This window comes from Aythya ferina, assembly GCF_964211825.1.
Source record: "Aythya ferina genome assembly, chromosome: 11".
In the NCBI taxonomy this organism is placed as follows: domain Eukaryota; kingdom Metazoa; phylum Chordata; class Aves; order Anseriformes; family Anatidae; genus Aythya; species Aythya ferina.
Genome location: NC_140307.1, coordinates 15835383 through 15861734, shown reverse-complemented (window position 1 = coordinate 15861734; position 26352 = coordinate 15835383). Strand labels below are relative to the sequence as shown.

Sequence of the window (26352 nt, the reverse complement as noted above, 5' to 3'; positions counted from 1 at the left end):
TAAATTTTGAATCCAGCAATATCTTGGAGAATAACAACACAACCATCTGTTTGTATTTAGAATGGGGTACAAGAAATAAGGAAACAAACTTGCTTAAAAATATCCAAATATCTACACTTTTTTTTTCTTTTTTTTTTTTTTTTAAATTTGCTATAAACCTCCCTCAAATGCTGCATTTCAAGCTTATTTCTTATATTGTCTTTCTTCACAAAATCCAATGAATTCTGAATAAAGGGGTTTCTTACAAAACTCAAGGGAAAAAATTAACCGTTTTGACTATTTTGTTCTTGAAGGTGTAGATAGCCCTGATTTCTTCTGCTTTGCCTGGCTACAGGTACAGCCATATAATACACACAATTTATCCAATTTTAATAAGATATGAGTAGAAAAGGGGACTCTGAGACCTTAGGATTCAGCTTGACAAAGGGTATGAAAAACCTCACTTATATGTGTGAATATTGCTCACCATGAGAACTCACTAGAGAACATTTATTTGCAATCTCATCAGTGTATGAATTCTAAATTGTTTCAGTTAAGAAGAAATAATTCTATAGTTGAAAAACTTGCTGTGAAGTTACATAGAAAGCTAAAACCTACTTAATGTTCTCATAGTTCAATAGCATCTACCTTAAACCAGCAGTGAAAATTTTGAAATATGCTGGGCTTTTGCCAGCTTTTTAAACGAGTGTATGTGATTTAGTTCATATTTTCACACCTCCTTATTAAATACCTCCCAGTTCCATCTTGCCTAATATTTGATCCAGCAAGTTTAATGACCATTCCTTCATTAAACATTACAAGATTTTTAAGACCTTGGCAGTGCTGCATTTCATTCAATAACCTAGTGCTGCTACAAAGTCAACACTGAGTGCCAAGTTAATCCCTCGTGTCCACTAATTATGTCCAGTGCTGCGTCTTCTTGGGTGAGCCTGAATCACTGGGGAAGTGCAGGATTTCCAGGCCAATGGATTCAGCACTCCAGCTATATCTCATGCCTTGACACTAGATGTCAGCGAAGGGTAATTGTTGTCTCAATTTAGAGTCCAGCCCAGGTAGCTACTAGCAACCTCTGTTAATGTTTTATAGCAAAGGTGAAGTATAGCTTAATACAAGCATCTGACATATATTACAATAAAAAAGAATATAGTTGTCTAGTGTTTTTAAAGTCAGTCGTAAAAGATGAATAATGATGCAGTTTAAAGCTAAAAGACAGCTGCCAAGCTGAATGGCCGTGATGGATGTCTAAACACCCAGTGTGGAGAAAACCTGTTCCCTGGAGACCACCATCCAAAAAATTAATTACTGCGATTCAGCATCTTTAAATGTGCCACTTAATATACTGCCACCATAATTAAATTTCCAGCCCTGTGACCTTGAGACCATTTCCTGAGATAATAAATGAGATCAAGGTTTAATCGATGCAGATGCAAGTAGAAGCTGTCCGAGGAAGCACAAAACCATCACGATATAGTCAAGGTCAGGAAAGAAAAACCAAGTGAAGCTGCGAATCAACACTAATTGCTTTCTTACGACAAAAGATGTTTATTTTAATTTGCTTTATTTGCAAACAATTGTGGTACCATCGTGGTAGTCCCTGACAGCAGCTTTTAAAATTCTAGCCACAGATGAAGTCAGCAGAGGGCATATTTGTTTCCTTGTAGATAGCACTTCTTGTAGCTAATGAAGCCATATTCAGTAACACAATGAGATCTGATAGCCAAGCTCATCACGCATCGAACAATATAAAGAGAAGAAACAACCGTCTGCTTCAGGTACACTCCTTCCTTTCCAACACAGACATACAAACAAAATGTAGGAGAGATTTTGGTAGAGAGGTGGAGATATGAAGGCTATTTTATGTCCTTTTTGAAGTATGAGTAACACAAAGGATATAGTCCGAGTTCTACAGTTGGACTTGACTAACTGCTAAATTGGATATTAAATGTGAACACAAAGCTACAAAGCAAGCAAGTTCACAGCTAAAGAAAGGAGAGTTTTTAGAAATACCATATGCTGGCCAGTGTTCCTCATGGCATCATTTAACCTCTTCCTAGAGGGTTTTTGAAGTTCTGATCATTTAAAGAACCAGCCTGAAATAAAGATGGGATGTCTAGAGAAGTAGCATTTTTGTTTTGTAGCAGTGTTATGCTGCAGTGATTACATGGTTAAGTTACATAAAAGTCAGAGCATGAATTTTCTCTGTTTATGGTACAGTGGCCATTATTCAACCCAGTAAAGATGCCAGTTTGCTATCACACTATTCCAATGTTGTATTTTAGGCACTGCTTGTACTTAAAACCTCTGGCAATTCAGCAAGGTGCACCCACATACATTACCCACCACTTCTCCAATACTAAGCAGTGATAAACTTGGAGCAAGTTGAATCATATCACTGCTGCATTTAAATAGAGGATCCCTGAATAAAAATTCATTTGCATGTTTCTTTAAAGAAAAAAAGCTGTATTTATAATATCAACCTTTTAATCGAACTGGTAATGTGACTGTTTTGATTGAAAAGGTAATGTGCCCTGGTAATTTTATTATTATTTTTTACAATTTTATAGACAATGACTCCTGTCTGACAACCTAAGCTGTATATATTTAATGCATGGGACTTGCTTTAATTGTTCCTTTCTCTCTCCCCTCCCTGCACCCCCTTTTTTTTTTTTGAAATGGAATAGAGAAAGTTAAGATGCAGGAGTCAGCAAGCCAAACAGGGAAAACTGTGAATTTAAGGACCACAATACGAGTCTAACACAAAATACATGTTGGTAGGACTGTTTCTGCAGTTCTGTACCATGTCAAGGAAAGACCACAGTTCTTTCCAAGTCCAGTCATAAATCTGGCCTATACTTGAACATCTCAACTTTCATTAAAAAAAAAAAAAAAAAAAAAAAAAAAAAACACATTTCTGCAGTGAAAGCCTTCCTATTGTGCAGTGCCAGCATTTTGAATTTTCAGTCACATCAGTACTCTGACCTGAAAAAAGGAAACCGCTTTAAGAGAGAAGGGATAAATTTCATTGTAAGATGCATCAGCTCTTACCTATATCACTGCTGATTCTCCCAATAAGTACTTCAGCTTTTGTGCTCATGCCAAAAATGACTCATTTCCCAAATCACACCTGAACAGCCAAGTTCCACACTGTCCAGTGACAACTACTACAAGGTAGTATACGTGGCCAACACTGAAACCTCTCATAACTTGAAAATGCTGGAAGACGAGTGAAATAAACCTTATTTAATATTAATAACTAATACAAGGAAGAACTCCTGATGACTTCATTTCCATGAATTTTCATCAGCACGTCTCAAAATTTCAGACTATCACAGAATGACACCATTGATAGTCTTGCTTAGATACATCAGTATCAGTCAGAAAACAATAGAATCAACATGCTCTGCTGTCTTGAAATGAGTGGTTCCATGACAAAGCATCCAGTCTTTTAACAGCAAAATAAATAAATATAGCACCTAGAAGAGGACCTGTTATTTTAAGAGAACTAAGCATTGCTGGAGCTCTCATGCACTTAATGAGTTGAAATGAAAGCGTCTCTACAGCTAAGTCAAGTCTACCTAATTTTATGCTGTTAGAGAAATTATAACTAGGTAATAGTAGGGGAAACACATGTTTAAAAAAGTAAGATTTTCTAACTTTTTGAGACCAACCTTGTGTAGAGGTAGGCTTTCTCTCATTTCAAGCCATATTGCAAAAAACTGTGGAAGAAATTTGTGTTCTGATGCCTAAAACCTCAGAGCTGTAAAAAGCATAGAAGTAATCAGTAAGAGGACAGAGACATGAAACTATGAAAAATTGTAGACAATAGATCTTCAAATAATAGTACTTGGACATAATTTGTATTAAACAACAGTCTCTATCAATCCAGTCAACATCAAATACATTAAATTATGAAGCACTGTAAATTCCAAGGTTAAAATATAACTGTCAGACTTCTAGAAGTAACAACCAAAGCAAATCAATGGGGTTAGGGCGATACACAAAACCCCGGTGGTGACCAAGATTGCAGAGCACTTAAAAGTCACTCCACACCAACAAGATTAAAGTTAAAAAGGAACAAAACAGAACATGCCACCAAGTGCCAGGGATTTAAGACTTCAAGGTACAAAAGAACTTAGAGGACATTAAAAAAAAATAAAATAAAAAATACAACACACACATTAAAACAAACAACACAGGCTGCTCTGATGCAATGGTAACTGCACTGAAAGTTTCCAAAGATAACTGGATGATCAGGGCATGTTTTCAAAGCATATGAGTCACAGGACTGTGCCATATCGATACTTAACATTCATATTAATCCTGGGCATGTGAATACACACTTTTGAAACCTGAAGAAGAGACACTGCATATGATTAAGACAATTATTTCCTGGTCCAAAACTATCAACTTTCCCTTGAGAAAAAGTATTAGTAAAACAGCCATCGTGTCTGCAAAATAATGCAACAAAGTCACCCTGAGGACTTAGTCCAGCTGTAGTTCTGAAACATCTGGGTGGAGGCAGAGAATATACTGTCTCAGAACAAAATTTTCTGGGGACATGGAGATAAGCAGTAGAGTCTGACTTGATTTAGGCTGAATCAACAGCGTACTGAAAATTAAGAACAACATTTGTTGAAACTTGTAGTTGATCTGCCTTCAGCCTAATGCAATTAAAGCTGGAATAAAATAATAAAATAAAACAAACAGTGAAGTTGCAACTTCCTAAAAAATATTACATGGACTTTTGGCTATATGCTTCTGTTTGTAGGTAAGCTAGGAAATACATTCTACCTTACTTGAAATGTGTCCCCTTGTCATTCTGTACTTACCAATAAGACATTTAGAGAATGAAAGTAAGGGGAAACTAATATCTTTACTTTTATCTGACAGGCTAGTGTTTGTAAATAGCACCCTGTTCTAACACCATTCTCAATAAAAAGTCATTGCATGACAGATGTTATTGCATGACAAACGCCAGAGGGCCACTACTGGCAGTTGCCAACTTTTCTTATTGAAAGATCCATTCAGATGCATCAGGGCAACCTGAAGGCTACTGCTGATAAGAACAATGGGCAGTTTCAAAGGAGAACAGGCAACACTTCAATTACAAATTTTTATTTTACATTTTTAGCCTAATTTGGTCTCTTTGTGATAAACAAGATGTTTTACATATGCCTAGTAGGAATAATTGATAGTTCATGCTTCTGTGTGTTATACTTGTTAAAATATTTGCATTTAAAAGCAAAGTTGGACTCCTAGCTTTAGGCTATGTATATGTTTTTCCTAAGGAGTCTCAACTAGGAGAAGCGTTTTGAATTATAATTGTCTTCCAAATCTTAAATTAAGAGAGACAGAACAGTGTTAACCCTTCACTTAAATCACTTATCCAAGTGAAAACAAATTGTGATTTAGGAAAGTTGAGTAGCAGGCTACAGTAGCAGATAGGCTCTAGTCACTTGACTCCTCCTATATTCAATCAAGAAGATTAGACAGATGAATAAAGATTACTTATGCCAAAGGTTGGAAGATCAGGCCTTAGGTAATTACGGTATTAGAACACAACATGTACTTTATGGGGAGATCAATTTTATAGTTAAAAGCTTTATAGCTTGATTCAGAAAAGCAAATTACTTGAAACTTTGCAGAAAATAGTAGTAGATCATGAAAGAAGAGGTCCTGCATATGGAAATCTTGCTGAACTCGTCACACAATCCGTTCTTACCTTAAAAAAGATGCAAAGATGCATTGTGTAGGATGCTTTCTGTGTTGGGATTATGCAATTTTACGACACATGCACTACAGAGATACACAGCTGTTTTTTTGTTAGGTTGGTTGGTTGTTTTTTTTTTTAGCTAGAAAACTAACATTTGAAAGCTAAGATTTTCAAAAGTTACTCGTTGGTCTTTTTTGTGATGTTCACGTTGAAACATCAAGAGGCTGAAGAGAGAGAAGCAGTTTTCCAAAACTTGCAGACTCTTCTAAAATACTTGGAGCTTAGCAGCACAAAACTGCACAGTAAAATTATTAGTTGCTTTTCAACACATAGCTGATCTTTTTTCATCTGAACACCTTGATAGCAATGAACAAATATACAAAATATCACAGTAAACCCATGGCTTAATCCATAACGTATATGGCTTTTAAAATTTGAGTATTACCATAGGTATGCTCATTTTATATATGGTTTTATATATAACCTTCATTTTCAACATGGGTTCATGTAGGCAGAAGATAACTCACTTTGTGTACAACTCAAAACTGTTGAGAAAGCTCTGTGTGCTGACCATGACTTACCATGCTCAGTTCTGTGGCAGCTGGCTCCACTCCTCACAGCTGCACTCCAACACAGCAGTATTCGCTAACCCTGACAGAAATCTGCAGCAGCAGAGCTCTCTGTTCCTCCCCACACTTGCATGTTCTTGCAGCAGATTTCACGCCAAATCCCTCTCTTGGTTATTGCCTCCTGCTATAGTAAGAAATAAAAAGGGAAAGGCAAGGAAACTGGCTGAGCTTTTGCTTTCTTCCTGAGGAAACCACCTTCAGAGATAGAACAGAGGGAAGCAGTTGTCACATCTCTTACACGTCTGGAATAGTGGATGCCTCAGGTTGTGAACTGACTGTGTTGAGCTCCACTATCATCTATCTGCATATGAGTTTTTATGTCTATCTAGGCAGAGCCTACAGTCAGTCTCGGTATCAGAGGAAGTACAACTAAAGCCTAGAAAAGACACAGACTTTGTGCTCACACTGATGTCATTATGTCCTGTCATTTATTCTGCAAATGCAGAGGGATATACCTTCCTATTCATGCTTTGGTTTTCACCAGAACAATGCTGTTATTAAACCTTGTTTGATGGCAAATGAAGCCTTTGGTATTAAAAATAACAGAAGTGAAGTGCAGAGCCCTGTACAGTTAAGTAAATACATCACCTAGAGAAAGAAACAAGAATGAAGTAAAGGCTTGACAGAAGCAAGGTGTCAATTCCCTACTTCTGCAGCCACAAAAAGATGTTATTATGTAAGATTATTTTGAGGCTTACCAGGGAAAAAATGAAGTAGATGAAATCGTTTGTAAAGTTATTCTATAATCAAGCAAAAGCAGAGCAATTTGTGTATCTGAGGGATATATAGCTGAGGGGCTGTGGGACTTGCCAGCAGCATCCCAATAAAAAAAAAAAAAAAAGAAAAAAAAAAAAAAAAGAAAAAGCTTTAGCTAGCTTTGAAATCCTTACCAATCCTTGGCAAATATGGACACCAAAATGTTTTGCTTGAATTACAGACTTTTTATTAATAGTTTCCTACTCCACATACTGCACTGAAGATGAGAGAACTCAGTGCTTATTGTGAAACAGTAGGGAGGCTTATTAAATCAATACACATCTGTTAGATAATGGGCTCTAAGTCAAGAATGTTATTCTGAAAACCTCTCAGCAAATCATTGCTTGTTTGGCAGTGTTTTCCTTAAGCTATTCCCTCGTTGAAGGATCCCCTCCAGAGCTGACCATCTATCTCGTAGTGTTCAGTTCCTAACAAGTGTATCCAAACATCTCTGCCAAATGGAACAGATTTTCCCAAAAAAATCTCAGACAATATTCTTGAGTATGCCAGCAAGTGACAGCAAGAAGCTGTAAAGTTTAAACCTCTTCATCCCTTAACAGGAGGTTAAGGCATTAGGAACACTAAATAAACTAACAGGAGCCAATAAAAACCCTATACTAGTTGCAATGTGCTAGTAACAATTAGTCATCCTGAAATATCTGTAATTATACACATACATATAAAATTTATTTTAAACATACATTTTAATGTATTAAATATATTCTAAACGTATTGTATGGCACATGTATAAAAGTGCTGGAATGTGCAGCTCTTCCTTGTTTGACATAGCATGATCTCAAGTCTCAGGCAGCAGATATGCTGCTACTCTGTGTTCTACCCGTCTTAAAAAGCGGCTTCTTACAAAGTCATGTCCCAGCCTGCATCCACTCTTACCTTTTTGCTGTCTTGCTTATTTTTTGCTGTAAACTGCATGGGGCAGAAGTTGCCCTTTGCAGTATCTGTGAAATGTTCAGCAGTTTCATTCACAGCCTCTGGGCACTTCTGTAATAAACATTAATAATATTTACCCAGTTAGATCTGCAGTATTTTACCTTTATCTCCTTAAAGTAAATGCACAGCTTAATTCTTATCTATTGCATATGTGTGTACTCAGAATGTAACAAAAAGTTTAATAAGAACATAGATTTAATAGGTGTAAGTGTAATGAGTAGGAACTCGTGCAATTTAAGTAAAATGCTATGATAAATGGTACAGAATGCAGAAAGATCAGCTTATGTTTATGACACTTCACTCACCCGTGTTATTTCCATGATATGCATAAGTTTGGCTACTTCTTTAATATTTGAACTGAGGTTTTATACACATGCAAATATTTCTTCAGCAGTGGAAAACATAAAAGAGAAATGTACGTATAATGCTTTCATCTACTGACTCATCACAATATTTCCTCATACAGTGGTTTTAGGGATAGCACTGGGCATGTGCAGAAAAATAAAAAGATGGCTGATGTTTGCACACTAAACGGTGTGAATAACATGATATCAATATTAATCTATCCCTTATAAAATCTTAAGACCTTTTTATTTAATAAGATGCTTCACAACAATATAATCTGTACTTTTCCAAATTAGCCACAAACCATCTGGTTTCTCTCCAATTATTTCATTTTTTTTTTCTAATCTCTAAATGTTACTGACCTAAAAAAGATTTGATCAAAGGCTGTTGGAATCCTAACCCCTCCAGCAACTATTAAATTGGTCCACTCTGTCCTGCGCTGACAAATCATTATACTCCAGAGCCTTACAATCCATGGTGGTATCTCAATTAGAGATAAAGATGAAGCAACATTTTTCCAAATTCATCTATCCATCTAAATATGACTTTATTCTTGAATAAAATAGAAAATCCATTTACAGTGATTTCTAGTCCATCACTGCTAAGTTCACCGGAAACAGAATATTGTTACTGCAGTAAGTTAATGAAGTGGTTCCATATCAACAATTTAGAGTTAAGTAAATTGTCCTAAGTTAAATGACATTGAACATAGAATACTCTTCCTTCTTTCTTACGTTTTCTTCCATTTTGCATTAAAGCTGGATTTGTGCATAGTTTTTAAATTGGTGTTTGTCTTGACAAGTCTTCTGCTTAGTCAATGAAGACTGCCTCACAGAGACAACACGTTCTGTGATTCAGAGTTTCCAGAAAAGAAAAGTGAACTGACTAAATAATAGACCTGCTGAATTTTATTAATTTTTTCAGTTTTATGAACTTATAATTCTAGTACAGAGTTCTTCTTCAGTGATGAGACATACCAGAGGGACTACACAATTCGTTACCATTGTCATTGAAATAAATATATTGTGAACCTACATCAATTCAAGATAAATAATATTTTTTTTTTAATAGCCAATTATTAAATATGTGACTGAGCCAAACTTTTTTAAGTTGATCAAGAATGACCCAAACAATAGTAACTATTTTCCTCTTGGTGTAACTTATAAACTCTAAATCTCAATCTGCTTAAAGTAGGCACAGTTGTCAGTAGAAGTTGCACTGAAGGAACACAGCAATATTCGTACTATTTCTGAAATGCCACTTTCCCAATTTTCCCAAATTTATAAATCCAGTCTGTTAGAGAGCAGTCACTAAATGGCTTCAGTTAAGAAAAATAAGCAAGTCCTTATCTTCTCAGAACTTGAATTGAATGTTCAGGTTCTACAGTTGGGGGGAAGGCTATCTCTTGCAGTGGGACCCATGCTATGTAACCAAGTCATCTCTGCAGAGTTATAATGGTCACTTCTAACTGACTGCAGATTTTCTGTTATGTTTTGTCATTGGTACAAGTTTTTTTCTTATGGCACAGTCTGCAGGATGTTAAATACAGCCATTTTTGAGTACTAAGTCATTTGGCATCTACTAGAAAAAAAAAAAATCAAGAAATTATTTGGTGGTCTTTTTGACCTTTTATTAGAGCATGAGAGTGCTCTAATGAAGTGTAAGAACTTATCCTTTAGGAAGCAAACAGATTCTAATTTGTCTCTCCACTTGGGATACTGTGAGCCAGCCAATGAAAGCTATCTTGTAATGACAGCCCTTTCACATCGTTTAGGAATTATCATTCCCCATTTCAGTAGTCTGAAATAATCACAATTTAAAACACAAAGAAGCTCACCAGAAATATTCCATAAACATTTAGATTCCAGCTCTGTTCCTCTGTTTTACAGATTTGAAACTACCCCTTCTCCCAGGGTACATAGAACATGTTGAGGTGCTTAGTATGTTTTAGCAGACTCTTAGATTCTATTTCAGTGAATCATGAAATAATGTTGAAGATATCTTAAGGTTTTACATCTTCTTCAGATCAACGCTTGATAATGTCTTCAATTCACCTAGTTCTTATCTTACTGATACCTCCCTGAAAACATCTCTACTGCAAATTAAATTTGAAACAGTTCATAGTCTGTAATTCCACAATGACAACTTACTATATACATGTACATTGTACCAGCATCTTCAATTTGGTTATCAGTTTTTTGTTTCAAAGACCTTAGTGGATGCAACATACACTAACTTTACTAGCTGACAAATTGCTATCCTAATTATTAACTAATCTCATCTAATTATTAACTGACAAGCTGCCTATCCAGGAGGGTTATTTAACCGTAGTTTCAGTTATTTCCACTGTACTACTTTTGAAAAACAACACATGCTAACTTTTTTTTTTTTTTTTTTTTTAATCTTCAGATCAGATTCTAATGTCAGCATTTAGCTGTTTGCCTAGATAAGCCATCTAATGGACCATATTATGCATCCCAGCTCATGATTACTCCTGTGTACCACATGTGGACCACTGTATCAGCTTGTCACACCTTAAAAAGAAACCAATCTAATTTACTTGCTGGGGTTGGCAAGGAAGAAGAATTTTTAACTAAAATAAAGGAGTACTTTAGGTGCTAGACAAACATTAATTAATTAATCTCACTGTTTCAAAGTAAAGTACAAACCATTTACATAGAGTAGTTTTCAACACTGTAATTTCAGTGGTACCTCCCTCTTTACATGCGCTAAGGTGAAGATGCTGTCCATGATCTTTACTTCTCTTTAGAAGGAAAACCCTATTTTTAATACCGGGATTTTTATCTAGGTAAGCTTTTCTGAGACTCCTTCATGTCCTGTATTGGTATATCAAATTTCACACCAAATTTTATGTTGTTTTCACAACAGACATTTACAATGAAATGTTACACTGAATTCCAGTGCTACATTACAGGAAGTGTTAGAAAACAGATGTTCTTTGGGTTTCTTTTTCTCATTGTAAGACCATTAAGCCATTATTCTGGGAGTTTAGAACTAGTTGTTCCAATAGTAATAAAATATTTTGCTGCCATTGACATGGGAGCAGCAAATATTTACATTGTAGACAAAGTTTTATCAAGAACACACTTCTCTGTCAAGACAACTCTCATCAGCTTCAAAGTCCTTTAGAACAAGCTTTGATTCTGACCACAAAACTCATTTGTATTACATCAATGTCTAAGAGGAACAGCACAATACCAACTGTGAAATATATATTCCTACCGTATCAGTCTTTTTTATATTTAGTGTCTTAATACGATCCATGACTTAAGTCACCTTTTGTACTGCTTTCTGTTTGATTATAATTTTACCTATTAATCATGTTAATCCAATAGAATCTGCCTTAATCAAATGCAAGTCAATTACCCAGTTCATCAAATTATATTTTTAATGAAAGACATTTTTTTTTAAGATTGAATACCAATTAGGGATATATTCACAGCTTTAGAGCATGGGAACACTTGCCTCTCCACTCAGAAGGGAGTTTTCATATCCAACATTCAGGCTGAGTAGTTTGAAGAGCACTTCTGACCAGAGCTAAACACACAATAGACAGTTGTTGCCTATGCTCAGAGACACAGTTTCACCAATAAAATAAAATAAATCTGCATGCCTGTTATCTAACCACAGAGAGGAATTAGTCTAGGTAGACTTTAAAGGACAGGTCATGACTTAGCACAAAGGAATTAAAATGAAGAGGAAGATTACACTGGCCAGTGGTTGTAAGCCTGGAATAAATCAAATGCACCAGCCCCAAAGATAACTGGATATTCAGAGCCCTGACCCCACAGGAGCTTACTTGGAGAGGTTTCCCTGACCCTCACAGCAAATTTTCTATTCAGTTCATTCCCCTGCAGCTAAAACTCAGAAGAGCAGCATCAGTATTTGCGAATCCATTTCTTAGACCTCATTTGACCAACTTCCATTAAATCCTTAAAGAAAATACAAGCTACAGAAGACTATGCAAAAAATAGTCAAGTTTTTTTTTTTTTTTTTTTTTTTTTTTTTAAACCATATGCTCAGAGCTAAAAATGAAGTGATCTGATAGGGGAATAATGCTGCCTAGCTGATGAATGTGATGAATGCAACAGGCAGCTACACCACATAGAAATATATAAGGATCTAGTTTCCACCCTGTTTGCTAGACAAGCACAAAAGCCCAGCTCTAAACTCTAACTTGTGGAGGTTATCTTGCTTTGGATACACTAACTTGTCTAAAAAGCTCTTTACAAACTGACTTTCGCAGTCCAACATGCAGAATACCAAAAGGCACCATGAAGTTTCACTGTGTACTTACCTACACAAGGTAAGAACTCCTTCAGTATTTGGACACATTTTTAAAGCTACCTCAGGTAGCTGTGCTCATATCTGTTGGAAATAACAGTAGCATGCAAGCATATAGGGATATTCTATCCCTAAATTGCTTAATTGGAGACAGAGTATTTAGTTTCTATGTATTTAGTAATCCTTTAAAGAACTTCGGAATGCTCACCAGTTTTCCGCTTCTCAGCTTTTCTTTCTTTTTTTTTTGTCTTCCTGTTTATTTTATTTTCCAGTTATAGGCACCTGAGCAACTTCACTAAACCTTGAATTAGCCAATGGCTAGGATCAAACCTCTTAGCCTGTGAGAAATATAACATGACTGATTAAATGAGAACCAGGGAAAGGAAAGACTTCAAATTTGTTCCACTCCTGTAAGCCTTGTTTTTAGTTCTTGCATGGATGTGTTGATCTGATCCTTGGTCTTGTCTTAAAACATTCTGTTTTTCAGTGCATACACTTGATATATGATGCAATTGTTCTTTTGTCTAAATGGAGGATGTCACTTAACTAAGGTCATTCAACATAGTGAGCTTTTAAAGGACATTTTATAAGTCCTAAGACAGTACTGTTTTCTTTCTAGGTTGAACTTTAAATTTCTCATATTAAATATTTAAGTTACACAGCTGATCAGAAAGAATTATTATTGGAGCTTGGGGATGCTTCTTATAAAATTATATAAGTTATATAAAATTATCCCTTTTATTATACAGATGTCTTAGAAAGCACATTTCTCTTTCCAAACATTGAATTCACATAGCAAAGAAAATACCAAAGGTTGTAAAAGACTTGGTCCAGTATTACAGAATGCTGAACAGAATAAAATAAAAGAAAATAGTGTTTGCAGATAGACTGTAAACACAAAGAGGAATATTTCAAGCTTAAGATATCCTTTATAGATTAAACATCATCTGTAGTGTTATTGTTGACAAATACCTTCAAGTAGTTATCTTAAATTATACTAACCGTCTCCAATCTGAGGTAAATTCAAAATCTATACACTTTCATTGTATACAGCTTTCCTGAACTGACTTGTCTATATATTAATCTTTTTAATCAGTGTCAATTTAATTACTATAATTAGAATTACAACAATGTGAATTTTAAGTGTTTCAGTATTCTACTGAATTCTTTTATGGAAAAAAAATTCTAACGGTTATATTTTGCTGTTAATTTTATCTAAAACATATTTAAAATATTAAGCAAGAGAGCCAACTGAGGCTTCTGAGAGAAATTACATAAATCATCTAGAGCTTAAGTTTACTCACTAAACTGATTGATGGTATATAACATAATAAACAATCTATTTTCTAACTCCTCACAGCTACATAATGTCCTTGTTTCTTACAGTAACTGAATTCCCAATACAATATTGACAAAGTGTCACAAGGCTGGATCCAAGCTGACCTCGTATCACCATTCTTCTTTCTGGACAGTTACATTGCAGGGTACTACTCTGAGTAACTGCTTGCCCAGTTGTGCAGTGTTCACAAAGGCAAAGCTCTCAGAGTACCTTAGCTGATCAGATTTGCACTGACTGGATTAATAACAGAAAAGTTACTTAAAATGACACTGTTTTTAAGACTTACGTTTTAAAATGTTTTAAGGAATATTTTTAAACTAAGCTTCTTCATGTTAGTTGAAGAATTTCTAGGTTCTTACGCAAATCAGGACCACACAAAATTGCAAGTGATTCAGGCTTGATGCCATTTGGTTTTGTAGAGATTATGATTTTGGCAGGAGCCGAGGTGTCTTAGCAGTAGCAGGAGATAAATGTGCTGAAAGCCTAAGCCATCCTCTTGCTAAGGCAAAAAGCTAGGAGACACCTTTACAGGACTGGCACCCGTTGGACTGGTAAGAAAGCAGAAACTTATAGAGCTAAGGTTCCATTTATGCTCTAACAATTTCTAACATGTCCCACTGGCTGCCAAGCATCAACACTGCCAGTTTTAACTGCTTTTGCATTGGCCACGTGATTCAGGATTCAAAAGGCATTTGTTTCAGTACCTTCAGTAGCACTCCCCATGCCATTTGCACATAGCTTACAAATTGCTACTCGAAAGCCAAACTTGCTGAGCTCCCACAGGCCCCCAGAGGTGGTCAAAACACTCAGCACACTATGCAAGAAGGGTTCAAGTGCAGATCTAGTTCAGGTGAGAATGCAATTTTCTAAAAAATTCCTTGGCTTGGCCGTATCCCGCTGCTGTGGCTGGCCCGAAGTCCCCCCACAGCTGCAGCGTGGCTGCTGGGGGTTACTGGCACCCGTCCCGCTCAGCAGCATGGGTCTGTGTCCCTGGAAGGGAAGGAGAGGACACGGCCCCCACCTGCCCTGCTGCCTGCTTGGACTGCTGGCTCATCTGCCCTTGCAGAGCAGCCTTTGCTGCTCCCTGATGGCCTACGCTCCAACCTGCAGCTAAGTCCTACTGATTTTCTGACTTGTGCTGTCTTGGAATGGCAACATCAGAGCACATACAGTACACTGCAGCACCTGGGAGCACAACTTCCATGTATTTCTTTGCAGTCTTGATTGCAAACCTACTGGACTTTTTCCAGAGGCCACCAACCCCGTAACACTCTGGCAGCCGTGCTTTTTTCAGGTGCCAGAAAGGCTGTGCAAGTCATATTTTCCTGGTATCTTTTGCACTTCTGTGGATTTGGACTAGAGCTGCACAAGATGTTGATTACCCAAGCACTCCCTTGCACTATTTGCCTTCTGTTGGGCATTGTGGAAGGAACTATGAAACTTTACAAGTTTTGCAAAATTTCTACACAAAAATATTTGCTTTATCAAAGTTCCAAAGAATCAAAAAATTCTTTATTGCTCAGGACTGAATGCCATGTCATTGTTAATACACTGTCTAAAAATACAGTCATGTTAAATAACTACAATTATCTCCAGGATTTTGTAGAATTTAAGTATCCTGAATGTCCTGTGTTGAGGTCTAATGAACTCATCGTTCTCTGAAAATACACTTATGATAAATGAAAAAAAAAAGTGCTGTTTATACATCATCTGCTATATTTTGAAGAAGGATGGTCTGTACAGCAAAGCCTCATACAGCTTCTCTCCAAAGGAATCTTAATTTGTAAATAATATTCAGCTCAGCATCACAGCAGTTTTTGCTTATTTTTCAAGTGTACATTAAATTGCAGTGGTTTTGTCCCTCATCAGAGCTGACTGTTTAAGCAGAATAACATGCTTTTTGAAGCCATAACTGCTGAGATCAGCAAGTAGTTATATTTTCACATCACAAAAGATATCGAATAAATCATATAAGAGATATAGAAAATAAAGGCTATTACAGTATATAATTAACACAAACATTCTCTAGGTTTACCTGTCAAATACAGCGACAATGCAATACATTTCTGTTTTAATTAGCCGTGTTAGTGCTGGCACAATGAGGCACACATTTTTGTAGGATTAGCACACACCAAGCCCACTCTGAATTCCAATTTTCTTAATCAGATTTTAATTTTCTGACCAACACTCCCCCACCCATCCAGGTCCCTAACAATTACATTCTTCTTTCTGAAAGTTGTTTTCTCAGTCAGTTAAAATGAGTGAAAATTGTTGGCACCTGTATGTGCTCCTGCAACTCATTAGCAGGTTTAGGTTAAAGCAACTTCGTTGCTCAGCGATGTCAAACTTCTAGCCATGCTGTTTTTAACCCTACTGCTCACCTATTATCTGCATTTTTTCACAGGATCTAGTTCTAGTCTATACAGCTCTGAGACCCTTCCCATCTGCTGCCCTTTCCACCACCCCACTGTTTTGGGGATGTGCAGTTGGCTGCTGCTTCAGGAGCTGATTGGTACACGTGAAAAATGAGAAATCTGCTTAAATCTTAGCTAGTAGTACTGCTGTACTTGAAGTCTCCCCAAACAATTCTTATGTCTCATTTACATCACCGGATTAATTTTCTCTTCAGCTCTTTCCAACAGAAACATCTCTCTAAATTTGAATGAACAATCTCAACCTTATCCTAGGCTGATTACCCTGGTCTTGCATTAACATCTTAAAGTAGTTTGGCTTCCCAAGTAACCATCATGTACCAAAACCTCACCTGCGCTTGCTCCCTTGAGCTGACTGTTCCTGCCATTGCAGATGACATCTGGATGAATTTCTCTGGCACAAAAGGATATTTCCATCCCTCTTTAACCCTGGCTGAAAATAATTAAACTGCACGATTCTCTTGAGCCCATGGTGACTTAGCAGAAGAGTTTTGCATTTCCATGCAGCCCTCCTGGAGAAGCCAAGTGCCTGACTAATTTTGTGCATGTGAGTACACGAGTGTGTTAAGAGTTCCATTCACATCAGTCAGACTACTTACATGCTTTGGATTAATTATACATTTAAGGCAGATTTGCCAGTGATTACCATTAATTGCAACTGCAGTGATTGAGCAGTCCTTCCATCAGAGTTAGCATAAGTGCATATGGCTCATTCTTCATTAGTTTTTTCCCTTTTATTGAAGCCAAATGACCTCCCTGAATTCTTAGTTTCAATCAGAAGCTAACATAAACCGTACTGTCTCAGGACATACCTGTGCTACTGCAGTCAAGTTTTATGGATTCCAGAGATGCACTGTTTGGACTGCAATACAGGTGATACTTCCTAGGCTTTGACACCTTGTCATGAAATAAAGAGATCACAGAGATTTCCAAACTGCATTAGAGAAGTATGCTGCTTAGATGCCTTTTATCTGAAGCAGCTGAAATAGTAGCATTAGCTGACTTCACAGGTATATCAACATTTCAGGCCATGCTAAGCAGATACAGTGTACAGCACCTGTTTTAGGGAAATAATTACTTGGTTGGGGAATCTTATTACTGTAGAGACAAATACAAATCAGAGATCTGCTGTAATATAGCAGACTCTTTACTAAAACATAATGGAAAATAAATTAAAACAACATCATGTTTTTATCACGTCTTCTATTCTAAATTCAGTTTAAAGGAATATGTCTTAATGCTAATAGTTCTAATTTTTGCAAAGCACTATATTCAGCAAATGCATGTGGTGGAGGTGGAGTGAGAGGAAGGAACAAGGAAAGAAATGCTTGGCTAATAGTGATATTAAGAGATATAGACTTTTGGGAGTCAAGTCAATTTCCTTCATGATTGATCATAACCAAATACGATAATTGCCAGTTAAAATACCCCTTCAAGAGGGCTCAGTGCTGTAAGCCAACATCAGTAATGCTCAGCTTGAGCTATCACCCCAACTGATGTTAACAGGGAGACTGCCACAGCCCAGGTTTTGCATGGAATGGTCCTAAATCATGAGCAAACAAATAAGGAAATGGGGAATTACCTCATTAGCACAATCCTATGCTTTACAGCCTGATACTTTTCTGTTGATCCCATCACTGAGGGCACCATGTATTCTGCGATGTAACCAGGAAAAATACTGAGGTTTATTTTTAGTAAGCTCTTATTAAAAAGGTGCTATTATTTCTTGCCTTGTCCTTGAAGCCTGATTTCCTGTCACAGGATAGCTACTTCTAATGTGTGAAAATTTTACTGGCTGAACATTGATTGCTATTCTGGCAGTTTTTATAATGGCATTCGAAAATGATCAAATAAGTAGCTCAAGGAAGGAAGGAGAGAGTTGCACCTGTTTCTCTTAGATTCTTTCCTCCTCTTTTCTTTGCTAGTAATAAAAAAAATGTTTAGCTGGAAATTCAGAACATTTCAGATCTTCACTTCAAATGGACTGACACAGACTTTAGGCCTGTTTTTGTGTAACCATCAAGGAAATCATACTTACTGATGTTAAAATTCAACTTTTGGCCATTAATGTACTACACCAAAGCCATTTAAAATTGTTCCAGATAGGAAAGGTTCACCTGAAAAAAGAATCCCCCCCCGTAAATATAATGCATTTATATTTTAGATGCAATATATACTGCCATAATTAGGATCTGATATTTAGTGATTATCTAAAACATCCCTAATCTTCAGAATCAAAATTTCTAAACTAAATTTATATTGATAATTATTGTTTTTATTTATCCAATTTACATTCAACTTGCCATATTATCAGAATACTTTAATTTTTGTTTTTACATTCTGACAATGAAAAAACATCTCTAACGATGACATGAAAACACAGGTGCTTACAGATAGTCATATATAGCCATGTAGCCCTCATTTTATATATATATTTATTTGTCTCTAACTGTGTATATGTAGAAGACGTAAAAAATGAGAAATACATAGTTTATACACATAATAAAGGAAAAATAAATATCAGAGTAGTCATTTTATATTATCCTTTTGATCTATAGACTATCAGTGGAAGACAATCTTTTATTTATATTATGTGAGGTAAATTTTTATAACAGGATTTTCTGTGTCTATCTTCCTGCTCACTTCATAATTAAGCCTGTAGGGCTGTATGGTTTATTTTTTAATGCTATACTTGTCAATTTCTGTTATCACTAATTTAAAGTTCACAGCTCCATGTATGATAAAATAGAGGACAAAACAATTTATACAAAAACAATAAACCATTTAGAGTTGAAGGGTTGGCTAAGTTTTCCTGTGTGTACTCCTGAAGATTTCATTTCAAGCAGTGCAGATTTACAAAGCCAGAAAGAGACCACAAAGCTCTAGTGACATGGACTTTTCTCCACACCTCCATATATTTTCCCCCTGCGTCTTTCTCCCTTTATATATATGTATAAATGTTATCTCATTCATACATTTATCTCATTTATATATGCATATGAATAATAAAGATTTTCCTTTTATTACATTATCCTTTTTAATTTAACTCCAAACTAATAAACACAATCAGCCCTACCAAGATCAACTCTGACACGCACTATGAAGAAGAAGCATCTCTTATTTTACACAAAACATTACAAGGTCAGATCAGCGTCTTTCATCTCTTCCCACCTTCACCAGACTGAACAATAGGCAGCAATAATCCTGTGATATCCACAACTAATTTATCCAACAAGAAGACAGGTAGCACTCTGAACCGCACTGCTGCCTGAATAGGTGCAGTAAATAAGCAGCTTAATGGTAGCCTTTCAGGCAGGAGGGCAACATATCACAGCATGGCATTTTTATAATCTTCCTGGCATGCCTACAGCCAAGAGCACATAGCTGAGCGTATGTTCCCTCTTCTGTCGGGCTTAGGATGCATGTAATCGTTAGATTGTGACACATTGTGCCTTTAAGCAAGTTTAACTGTTTTATATCCCCTCTGATCTACAGCTTTGTACATCTGTTACGTTGCCTCTTAAACTTCAGTCAGCACATCTGTGGGTCTGATCTTTCTGAAGCTCATTGCGTGGCTTAGGTTTTGCACAGTATTTCTTTGTATCTGTGCAGTGTTTATTTGCAAGGAATGCCTTTTGTATTAGTGTTCTTGCTGAGCTAGAGCAAAAGAGCAGAGTTAAATCTGTATGGGACATCTTCAACTAGCAAAAAATTGAATGGACTACTAGAAACTTATTGAAATAAATTGTTTTATAATAAATTGGTGAATAGGTCCCCTTTCTTTATGTCTTTGAGCCCAGGGAACGTCTTCTCCCCACCCAAAAGATATTTTTCTCTAGAGGCATAAAGGAGCCAGTTACTGGATTTTTTCACAAAGTCCCTAGGAACACCGATGAAACAGCCCCAATTACACACAGACACACTAATTTGCAGGTGCACTGACTAGCCCCTCCACCTCCCACTGATGTCAGCCAGATTTCAGATACGCAGCGCACATCAACTTGTCTCTCAGCATTTTGTCCTCCAGCAAGAAGCAGCCCTGTAGCAGCCAGCATTTCCCCAAACTGTTGCACAGAGCATGATTCAAGTAGTGCTGGGTAGAGGACTGAGCCAGCACAGCAAATAGCCCTTTGACTCCTAGAAATGCTTGTGGAAGCCCTCCAAAGAGAGTATGTATCAGCCATAATTGGTGTCCTGAAGATCTCTGAAGAAAAGCCAATACTAAAATTTTTCAGTATCATTTGTTATGTCACACTAAGCATTGGAAGCATCCATGGCAGGATTGCAGGAGAACATCTGTGTGCTCCCTAGCATAGCAGGGCTGGATAATGCAGAAACATCCCTGTATGCAGAAACTCAGAAAGGCCCCACGGTTCCTATCACAGAGCCACCAAACTGTGGACATGCTACAGTAAACCTTACGCTAAAGGAGTGAGTTAACTTCGCACACATTGCTTTGCTTTCTGCCCCCCCCCCCAAATACCTCCTGGAGGAGATTGTCCAAGTGTTGGAGGTAATTTTGGAAATAATGTGGAAGGCTGTGAAGCCTTAGGTTTATTCCTGCCTTTTATCAAGAGCTATGAACTCCTGTTTTGCCAGCCAGTGAAAAGTTACAAACTGCTCCTATAAACTGCTAATTACACAGAAGCCTGTCTTCGGCCAGTGGTACCAGTGAAAAGAGTTCTTTGACGGTCAAAGTAGCTCTTGTCCTTCCCCAGCAGTCAGTACTGCTGGGCCTTCCTGGGCAGTTCGTCGAAGGGGACACAGCAAAGCTATCACACCAGGGCAGCGGTGGCTTGCCAGCCAAAACTACTGTCAGCAAAATCTTGCCTACACTGCTGTCAATGACAGAATTCCCTGTTACCTTTTTAGTAAGATAATTAAGAAGATTTCAGGCATTAAGGTGTTAGTGCAGGATGGTTTCTTTTGAGATACTACCCAGATGTGAGTACAGGTTTTAGTTACTTATTCTGCCAAGGTATCAGGAGAGATCACATAGTTATTCACTCTAAAAAAAAATGTAATTTTCTGGAGTTTTTTTTTTTTTTTTTTTTAAGTTACAGAAAACACTTTTTGATCATTCTCACAGTTGGAATTTCATTTATTCCTATAAAAAAATCTCCACTTCAAACCTAGAGGCCAAGGAAAAATGAAATAGAAGCCTCCAAATCAGGCAAGATCAAATGAGACCAAAACCAAGCCTATAAGGAAGTGCTTCTTAGAATTTGTCTGACACAACAGCTCATTTTCTACAGGTGCAGTGTGCTGCTGGACAGAGTGATAAAGGAAAAGAGACAGTGGCTGCCTAGGTTTCCTCCCTAGGATCCCTTCATGCATGCACCTTGGCATCATGACAAATGTGACCATTTGACTCATCAGTGTTGCAGGATTACCAAGAGCTGCCACGATTGCCTTTTCCCAACACAGACATTCAGCTGCCAAGTTTCTCTCTAAACTTACGCAGTTGCAATACTTGGTCGCCTGATGAGTTTCCTCCCTTTCTTCACCTGTGACACCTTTCAGAGTCTCCCCAGAATTATACCGTATGTTTATATACGATGAATTTTCCAGAACAGTGAAAACAGACTTCTTAGTGCAGCATCATTACCCCCTCGCTTGGCAGGGAAGTAGCAAAGAGCCTCCTGTCTGAGCTGGCAACCATCAAGCTTTACAGTCTAACAAGTTCCACTACTATAATGAAAATCCAAAGACCTGGAAACAATATACAGAGCTTCCCTGACTAATTTTATTATGCAGACACACTTAATAGCTCCTGTTACAATCACATTTATAGCAGGAAAACAGTATTGGATTGTGACTATCACACTAAATCGACATGGATTATCAGTCATTAAAAAGGAACAAAATTAGCAGCAAGCAGTAATATTTTACACTTATCAAATCTACAGCTGGTCAAGGTTCATTACAATACTATGCAATAAAGTCAGGAAGCATTGGCTCATTCTACAGAACATTTAAATCTCTATTGTATTTGTGTAGGATATAATTTCTGATAGCAATAAAGCCTAATAAAAGTTACACCCCGATGAATAAAGTGTTAATAAATTGACCCAAGACATTTAAATGGCTAATTATATTTGAGATAAAGGAGGATTCGCTTGTTTCTATAGATTGTTTGAAGCTGTACTCTAACCAGCTAACTAACCAACTACAAGATAATTTTATAAAAATATCTCCAGTATAAAATATTAATATTTCTAGCTCCTTTTTCAATAGATTAATAATTAATCAGAATTTCTTAACACATTTCCTATTCATCAAAAGAATCATACCTCTCTTTAAAATGTCCAAGCTTTGCACAACTTTTAACTAATCCCTAGATTTTATTTTATTTAAAAATATTTACACCAACTCCATTTAGCTCTTCTATAGGCCCTTTCAACGACAAAAACAGGTGCTTTATTACGAAATAATAGTATTATATTACAATACAAATAATAGTATTATAAAATGTATGTAAAAACAGAGACCAAACAAGCACACTGACCAGGTCAGGGTATTCATACAGGATAATTATCACAATGGGCCTCCCAAGATCCTGGGCCTAAGTCTAAGAAGCTGTCATCCTTTAACGCTGAATTCCTTGGTGGCACTGACTGCTTAAAGCATTTCGCAAACTACACCATAGAGTTCTTGAAATCTTTGGTGGTTTGCTTCTCCAAAACACATCATAGTTGATGGTTAAAATTTTAACAGGCCCCTGACATTAATAGAATTACCCAGCAACAGCACCATTTTTGGGGATGCTGAGCAACAGTTCTAGGTGCTGGAGAAACAGTGATTTGTGTGGGAGGAATGAAAGCAGTGGTACAAGGGGGAGAGAAAAAATGATAAAGAATCAATGTCTTAAAAAAAAAAAAAAAAAAAAAAAAAAGGAATTACTAAAACGTGCATGTTAATTATTTTATGTAAGTTGAGGGAATTTTACTTGGGAGAGTGAAATGAATTGTGGTTTTCCCCACTGCAAATTGAAAACTGCCAGCCTTTGCTCTGTCATCTACTAACGCTACTGCTAATATGTACCTAGCCTTTTCACTCCACTGAGGGGGGCGGGTGTGCAAGAACCAGAAGTCCCTATGAGATGGGAATTTTCATTTCTGAGCATCTCAGTTTTATTTTGTGTAGGGCTTAGGTCTGAAATCTACCACTGCTAATCAGATCACCTAACAAAGGAGAGAAGAGGACAAATCTCCCTCCAGCAGCTTTCTTCTTTCTTCTCTAGGTTCACTAAGGGTGCCTGTTTAGCCAGTTGACCTATACGTGACACAGCTCAGTTTGCATACAGATAGAATCCCTCCTTGGCTAGATCATCTTCAGATGACTATAAGATACTATAATTAGGACCATACTGGAGACATTAAAACTTGCAAAATGCAGCTGCTTAGTTTGTCTCTTAATACCTATTTAAACTAAACATCTGCAACACGCTAAAGAAAATTATGTTCCTTGAGAAACTACACCAAACTTCGTCATCTATTCTGGAAAACTGGGATGAAACCCTTGCTAATGGCAACCTGTTCACCTGCATCTGCTTTGAGAGCTATATAATGACTGGGTGAGAGAAACAACTTTAGTTAACAACTTCACTACCTACTTTAAAATGTGATGTATATTAGAAAGAACTTCAGAACAAAGACACTTTTCTTTACAATTAGTTCCCATATTTTAAGAGCTTGGTATAAAGTGTTTGAGGCTTTATAAGGAAAGAAAATGGGACCTTGAGTAAGGTAATTTTAATAGAAGATTTGTGCAATTTGAACATACTAGTCACCTCTTCATATCTCTATTCTTATGTAGTCCAGTTCTTCTGCTACTTTCCTCATCTGCTGAGAAATTAGAACCATTTCTTCCATGAAATACTAAGTTTTGGGTCACTAGAATCCCACTGCCCCCTGAAAATAAAACCTTCAGAAACTTGTCTTTCTGGTCTCAGAATGCCAGTTAGCTCTCTCTCTCTCTCTTTTTTTTTTTTTTTTCTTTGATAATGTGTTCTTCAATGGCATCAACAAGTAACAGCTTTCATGTTGATAAAAAAAAAAAAAGAGTGGATTATCATTATTATTATTTTTTTTTTTTAACTTGCATAGCTCTAAGTGAGCTACGATGGAAAAGCTGTTAAGTGTAACACAAAGTAGCAAGTCTTAAAATGATGCAAATCTAGATTCTGCTTCTATGAATCTGGTATACATGGAAATGGAAGATGTACAGGACTGTGATGACTCCTGATACTATTCAGCAGCCATCAAAATGAGTAAGAAGAAAGTCACAGGGCAGTTGTATCCTAATTTCTCCCAAAGTATCTTTGGTTTTATTTCCCATCATGCTTATCTTCCAGCATAAGCTACGCAATTATCAAGTGTTCTGTATCTAGAACATTATCAAGCTTGAAGATTTTTTCTAATTGGTCCCAGGTCAATGGAGAATTTACAAACAAATGTTCCACTGCCATCATGGGACCTCATGATACTGCTAAAATCTTCCTTTATTCACTTTTGTCAATCTTATTTTTATAGTAAGATGTCCAGTACTGATGGAGGAAAAATTCCTGGTTTTAAAAAGATTACTCTTTCCTGCCTGTGCCTTCAGAGATTTTGTGTGTTTACATCAGACAGCCTGCATATATACATGCATGTACTTTTCACAGATGTGGTTTTAGCATACCACGAATACTGTGGCCATGACTATGCCCTATGCCATTTGATCTGTTTTGTCAAAGCAACTGTTCAAACCACAACCATTTCCTGAAGTACCTACCAAGCTTTCCTCCAGAGAGCTTAGTTTTCCTGAGCACTAACCCAGCTAACACTAAAAGCAGGGTGGACAGTTTTTCTTCTTCCTTTTCTTCCTGTTACTCAAGCTCAAACTAATAATGCTCAGCCCAGAGGGATGGAGAAGCAGCAATCTTGATGGGTTCCATCTTCTCCCCTTTCTCATTTCGATTCCTTAACCCCTAGGATTTAACCATCTTAAAGTTGAAAGGCAGCTCAAGGTACCTTGAAGAATATAAAAAATACACAAATCGCATATCCAGAAACCTTATAGTTAAGGCTTTATACTGTGTGTGACATCAACTACTAGACATCAAATGAAATTACAATATCTGAGTCAAGTCTTAAAAAATAACAACATGGACTCCTTACAGAGCTGGTAAATTCTGTAGATGTATTGCAGTCGTCTTTGTGATTCTGTTATATTAATGTTCTACACACACTATTAGACAGAATACCATCTGTCTGTGTACTGCATTTTCTAATGTGGTGAAAAAAATCAACCTATGTCCTTTAGTGGAAGCATTCATACATTGAAGGAAGTGACATGAAGTGACAAGAGATAAACTCACTAAGACTCAAATAGGGCGCTTACCTAAGGAAAATGCTTTCTTCATCGAAAACCTGTCAACAACCCTAAATTATTAACCTCGTCAGATTCTGTTAGTAGACACATACATCTCTTATTAGTGTTGAGAATGAAAAATAGCCGATCATGTTTACCATAAAAATCTGCATATTTTTAAAAGGTAAACACATAAATCACAGGTGGCTAAAGTTTCATTTGTTACATTGTACTTGTAAAGAAATGTAGAAGCAAGGAAAAAAAAACTTCACAAAAAGCATAAAGCACTCACATCCTAAGTCAATTTACCAGCTAATTATTGCATTGTCTTGAGTTGCTTGCTCATATGTTTCACATATCAGGCACAGTAAAGGCAAACTATAGTTACTGCAACTGAAACAAGACCAACTTTCCTACATTTTCAGCAATTCAATGCAAGAAGTCTCTACATTGAAGAGTAAATGCATATCTTGCTAAGGAAATCACAGGGTGTGAAATATACAAATGATATTGCTGTTGTTAAATGAA

At 36.7% G+C, this 26352-nt stretch overlaps 1 protein-coding gene across 10 annotated transcripts in view; it reads right to left on the bottom strand.

Annotated features, from left to right (window-relative positions):
• Nucleotides 1-26352, bottom strand: part of LOC311442786 (uncharacterized protein) — a gene marked incomplete at its 5' end in the record, with an annotated part of 188807 nt that overhangs the window by 13828 nt on the left and 148627 nt on the right. For 5 of the 10 annotated variants that reach the window (XR_014696859.1, XR_014696861.1, XR_014696862.1 and 2 more), the window contains 2 exons: nucleotides 6295-6466; nucleotides 7993-8100. The exons of 1 other annotated variant lie outside the window; for it this stretch is intronic. Coding sequence is in view for 2 of the 9 variants with exons in the window: in XM_084532407.1 (XP_084388533.1) it covers nucleotides 7993-8100 (108 nt within the window). The remainder of the gene's footprint in view (nucleotides 1-6294; nucleotides 6467-7992; nucleotides 8101-26352) is intronic. 4 more of the 10 variants (XR_014696863.1, XR_014696866.1, XM_084532407.1 and 1 more) reach the window with 2 other exon arrangements.